Source organism: Priapulus caudatus, unplaced genomic scaffold (assembly GCF_000485595.1).
Source record: "Priapulus caudatus unplaced genomic scaffold, Priapulus_caudatus-5.0.1 Scaffold232, whole genome shotgun sequence".
Taxonomy (NCBI): Eukaryota; Metazoa; Priapulida; class Priapulimorpha; order Priapulimorphida; family Priapulidae; genus Priapulus; species Priapulus caudatus.
Window position 1 is genome coordinate 35,705 of NW_014577293.1, and position 5,929 is coordinate 41,633.

Sequence of the window (5,929 nt, forward strand, 5' to 3'; positions counted from 1 at the left end):
ATTCTCACCCTTTCTCTGTTCACCCTCCCGCTCTTCACCCTCCCTCTTGTCACTCCCTAACACCCTCATTCCTCTCTCTCTCTCTCTCTCTCTCTCTCTCTCTCTCCTTCTCTCTCTCTCTCTTCGGCTCTCTCGCTCTCTCTCTCTCTCTTCTCTCACCCTCCCTCCCTCTCACCCTCCCGCCTCGTCGCTCTTCCTCTTTCACCCTCCCCCCTCCCTCTCCCCCCCTCCCCCTCTCAACGCGCCCCCTCCTCCCTCTCGTCTCCCCTCTCTCTCTCGCTCTCTCTCTCTCTCTCTCTCTCTTCTCTCTTTCTCTCTTCTCTCTCACCCTCCCCCCCTCTCCCCTCTCCTCTCTCCCCCTCCCCCTCTCTCTCTTCCTTTCTCACCTCCCCCTCTCTCTCTCTCCCTCTCACCCTCACCCCTCTCCCTCTTTCTCTCTCACTCTCCCCCCTCTCTCCCTCTCCGACCTCACCCTCTCACCGTCTCTCTCATGCAGAGCATCTCAACGAGGGCTTCGTGATGTTTCTCCTCGACGCGATCGAGTCGCCTCCTCCGATCGACGAGGACGAGCAGATTCCCGACCTCTTTGTTAACATCGTGCTCGCCTTCACCTCCTTCCTGTTGCCCGGGGACAGCATTGTGATGCGCGTGCTCGCGGCGCCGCGGACGCGAAGATCTACACCGAGAAAGTGATGCTGCTAGTCAACAGGGGAGGTACGTATGTGTCTGTATGGTAGAGAGAGGGGGAGGTACGTATGTGTATGTATGGTAGGAGAGGTGGAGGTACGTATGTGTATGTATGGTAGAGAGAGGTGTAGGTTACGTATGTGTATGTGTGGTAGAGAGAGGGGGAGGTACGTATGTGTATGTATGTAGAGAGAGGGGAGGTACGTATGTGTATGTATGGTAGAGAGAGGGGAGGTACGTATGTGTATGTATGGTAGAGAGAGGGGTAGGTACGTATGTGTATGTGTGGTAGAGAGAGGGGGAGGTACGTATGTGTATGTATGGTAGAGAGAGGGGGTGGTACGTGTGTGTGTGTATGGTAGAGAGAGGGGGAGGTACGTATGTGTATGTATGGTAGAGAGAGGGGGAGGTACGTATGTGTCTGTATGGTAGAGAGAGGGGGAGGTACGTATGTGTATGTATGGTAGAGAGAGGGGGAGGTACGTATGTGTATGTATGGTAGAGAGAGGGGAGGTACGTATGTGTATGTATGGTAGAGAGAGGGGTGGTACGTGTGTGTGTGTGTGGTAGAGAGAGGGGGAGGTACGTATGTGTATGTATGTAGAGAGAGGGGAGGTACGTATGTGTCTGTATGGTAGAGAGAGAGGGAGGTACGTATGTGTATGTATGGTAGAGAGAGGGGTGGTACGTATGTGTGTTATGTAGAAGAGGGGGAGGTACGTATGTGTATGTATGGTAAGAGAGAGGGGGAGGTACGTATGTGTATGTATGGTAGAGAGAGGGGGTACGTATGTGTATGTATGGTAAGCAAGAGGGGGAGGTACGTATGTGTATGTGTGGTAGAGAGAGAGGAAGGGTACGTATGTGTATGTTATGGTAGAGAGAGAGGGGGAGGTACGTATGTGTATGTATGGTAGAGAGAGAGGGGTATGGTACGTATGTGTATGTATGGTAGAGAGAGAGGGGGAGGTACGTATGTGTATGTGTGGTAGAGAAGAGGGGGGTACGTATGTGTATGTATTGGTAGAGAGAGGGGGCTAGCCGTACGTATGTGTATGTGTGGTAGAGAGAAGAGGAAGGTACGTATGTGTAGGTATGGTAGAGAGAGGGGGAGGTACGTATGTGTATGTATGGTAGAGAGAGAGGGGAGGTATGTATGTGTATGTATGGTAGAGAGATAGGGTAGGTACGTAGTGTCTGTAAGGTAGAGAGAGGGGGAAGTACGTATGTGCATGTATGGTAGAGAGAGAAGGAGGGTACGTATGTGTATGTATGGTAGAGAGAGAGGGGAGGTACGTATATGTATGTATGGTAGAGAGAGGGGGAGGTACGTATGTTTATGTATGTAGAGAGAAAGGGAGCTACGTATGTGTATGTATGGTAGAGAGAGGGGGAGGTACGTATGTTTATGTATGGTAGAGAGAGAGGGAGGTACGCTATGTGTCTGTTATGTAGAGGAGAGGGGTGGTACGTATATCATTATGTATGTATGGTAGAGAGAGGGGGAGGTACGTATGGTTGTATGGTAGAGAGAGGGGGAGGTACTGTATGTGTAGTATGGTAGAGAGAGGGGGAGTACGTATGTGTATGTATCGGTAGAGAGAGGGGAGGTACGCTATGTGTATGTATGGTAGAGAGAGAGGGAGGTACGTATGTTTATCTGTATGGTAGAGAGAGGGGGAGGTACGTATGTGTATGTATGGTAGAGAGAGGGTACGTACGTATGTGTATGATGTGGTAGAGAGAGGGGGAGGTACGTATGTGTATGTATGGTAGAGAGAGGGGAGGTGGTACTGTGTATGTGTATGTAGAGAGAGGGGGAGTGTACGTATGTGTATGTATGGTAGAGGAGAGGGGGAGTACGTATGTGTCTGTATGGTAGAGAGAGGGGGAGGTACGTATGTGTATGTATGGTAGAGAGAGGGGGAGGTACGTATGGTATGTATGGTAGAGAGAGGGGCGAGGCTACCGTATGTGTATGTATGGTAGAGAGAGGGGGTGCGTTAGCGTGTGGTCGCTGTGTGTATGGTAGAGAGAGGGGGAGGTACGTATGTGTATGTATGGTAGAGAGAGGGAGGTACGTATGTGTCTGTATGGTTAGAGAGAGAGGGAGGTACGTATGTGTATGTATGGTAGAGAGAGGGGGTGGTACGTATGTGGTGTGTATGGTGAGAGAGGGGGGAGGTACGTATGTGTATGTATGGTAGAGAGAGAGGGGAGGTACGTATGTGTAATGTATGGTAGAGAAGAGGGGGTACGTATGTGTATGTATTGGTAGAGAGAGGGGGAGGTACGTATGTGCAATGTGTGGTAGAGAGAGAGGAAGGCTAGTATGTGTATGTATGGTAGAGAGAGAGGGGGAGGTACGTATGTGTATGTATGGTAGAGAGAGGGGGTGGTACGTATGTGTATGTATGGTAGAGAGAGAGGGGGAGGTACGTATGTGTATGTGTGGTAGAGAGAGAGGGGGGTACGTATGTGTATGTATGGTAGAGAGAGGGGGAGGTAACGTATGTGTATGTGTGGTAGAGAGAGAGGAAGGTACGTATGTGTATGTATGGTAGAGAGAGGGAGGTACGTCATGTGTATGTATTAGGAGAGAGAGGGAGGTATGTATGTGTATGTAATGGTAGAGAGATAGGGTAGTAGCGTATGTGTCTGTATGGTAGAGAGAGGGGAAGTACGTATGTGCATGTATGGTAGAGAGAGAAGGAGGTACGTATGTGTATGTATGGTAGAGAGAGAGGGGGAGGTACGTATATGTATGTATGGTAGAGAGAGGGGGACGGTACGTATGTTTATGTATGGTAGAGAGAAAGGGAGGTACGTATGTGTATGTATGGTAGAGAGAGGGGGAGGTACGTATGTTTATGTATGGTAGAGAGAGAGGAGGTACGTATGTGTCTGTATGGTAGAGAGAGAGGGTGGTACGTATATCATTATGTATGTATGGTAGAGAGAGGGGGAGGTACGTATGTGTATGTATGGTAGAGAGAGGGGGAGGTACGTATGTGTATGTATGGTAGAGAGAGGGGAGGTACGTATGTGTATGTATGGTAGAGAGAGGGGAGGTACGTATGTGTATGTATGGTAAGAGAGAGGAGGTACGTATGTTTATGTATGGTAGAGAGAGGGGAGGTACGTATGTGTATGTATGTAGAGAGAGGGGGAGGTGCGGTATGTGTATGTATGGTAGAGAGAGAGGGAGGTACGTATGTATATGTATGGTAGAGAGAGAGGGGGGTACGTATGTTTATGTATGGTAGAGAGAAAGGGAGGTGCGTATATGTACAGTAGAGAGAGGGGGAGGTGCGTATGTTTATGTATGGTAGAGAGAAGGAGGTACGTATGTGTATGTATTGGTAGAGAGGAAGCGGAGGTGCGAATGTACAGTAGAGCTAGCAGGGGCGAGGTGCTATATGTACAGTAGAGAAGGGGAGGTACGTATATATGTATATATTATATATATAGTAAAAAGTAATGAAGTGTTATTTATCCTCAGGGAGGCAAACCTACGTCTTGCCTACGACTATGTGAAGAGGCTTGTGTACAGGCTATGTATTACGTTCGCCGGTTATATCGATTTGCGAGTATTATCGAGACATACACGCGTACGGTCGACGCTTGCCCGTCGCGGCACCAGGTGGCGCTGTCTGTAACGCGTCTGCTTGCTTGTTGTGCAGACGACCCGGTGCGGATGTTTGAGCACGAGCCGAAGCCGCCCAACTCTGTGCTGAAATTCCTAGCGGACGTCTACTCGAGTGAGAAAACATCCGACCTGCTCTACACGAACGACGCCATGGTCCTCATCGATATCATTGTACGCCACCTGTCCGACCTCGCGCCCGGCGACAAGGTAAGCTACTGCACAGCGCCACCTATAAACAGTAGTTGTACGACAGCAGTACAGCGCCACCTATAAACCGTAGTTGTACGACAGCATGTAGCCGGCCACTATAAACAGTGCTTGTGCGAACAGCATGCATGCCACTATAAACAGTTAGGTTGTACGACACAGTGCAGTGCCATCCTTACAACAGTTATAGTTGTACGACAGCAGTGCAGTGCCACCTATAAACAGTAGTTGTACGACAGCAGTGCAGTGCCACCTATAAACAGTAGTTGTACGACAGCAGTGCAGTGCCACCTATAAACAGTAGTTGTGCGACAGCAGTGCAGCGTCACCTGTGAGCATTGAGGTGAAGACGCACTGCAGCGACAACTGCGCGCGTTACCGAGACGTTCTTGTGTCGTTGCAGTAGCGCCACCTGCGAGCGTTACCGAGACGTTCTTGTGTCGTTGCAGTAGCGCCACCTGCGAGCGTTAACGAGACGTTCTTGTGTCATTGCAGTAGCGCCACCTGCGCGCATTAATGACGTTCTTGTGTTGTTGCAGCTGCGCACGGAGTATCTGTCGCTGATCTACAGCGTGATCAAGTACTCGCGCTATGAGGAGCACCAGCACCGGCGGGCGGAGCTCCACCGCTGCTTCACGCGGATCTACAGCGAGCAGGACGTTGACAACGAGGGCGACCGCTACATCATCAAGTCCATCTGGATCGACTTTCCGCGATGTTTCTCCGGGCCGGACGGCGGCGGGGCCGAGCCGCGATGCGTTGCCGGGGGCGAGGAGCAGCTGGGGGGACGCTGAGCGGGCGTCGGCGGCGGCGGTAGGGGTCTCTGCGACGTGCGGTTGTGTTTTGCTTTTGGGTTTTGCTCGACGCAGGGGGGGGGCAGCGCGCCGGGGTTGCGGCGTGGTTTAACCGACGTCGCGATGTTTTTTGGCCGTCGACGACGGGGATCGGTTTCCAGGTGGCGCCACCGCACGGCCGCAGGGAGCGCGAGAGAGCGAGCACGGAGTGGAGGCTTCTTTGGAATAGATACTCAATACGTACATGCTAGCTTCATAGAAGGGGGGATAAATCTTACTCACTACTACTGCTGCCCTCGTGTGGTGTGAAACGTATTCGATTTAATTTTTTTTTTTGCTGTAAGACATGGTTTTTATCGTCCCCGATTAGAAAGATCGGCCTAAAACAACCGAAACAGTGGGTCGCAGAGTGTGTAGCTGACGTGATCATTGTGCTTACATTGCTGTTTGTCATTGCACGCTTGTTGATGTGTGTGTGTAACTTATATCTGTATATATATGTGTGTGTGCGTGTATATATAATGCGGCGCGAGGTATGAGCCGAGAAGTGAAAGGGGTTTCGAGCCGCTGATGATTTGATGGTTTTACCGTC

At 50.7% G+C, this 5,929-nt stretch overlaps 1 protein-coding gene across 1 annotated transcript in view; it reads left to right on the forward strand.

Annotated features, from left to right (window-relative positions):
- LOC106807741 (NCK-interacting protein with SH3 domain-like) overlaps window positions 1–5,337 on the forward strand; it is a 16,154-nt gene extending 10,817 nt beyond the window's left edge. Inside the window, 4 exon segments of the mRNA XM_014810193.1 lie at window positions 497–658; window positions 661–714; window positions 4,371–4,543; window positions 5,083–5,337. Coding sequence (XP_014665679.1) covers window positions 497–658; window positions 661–714; window positions 4,371–4,543; window positions 5,083–5,337 — 644 coding nt within the window.
- The last annotated feature ends 592 nt before the right edge of the window (window positions 5,338–5,929 follow it).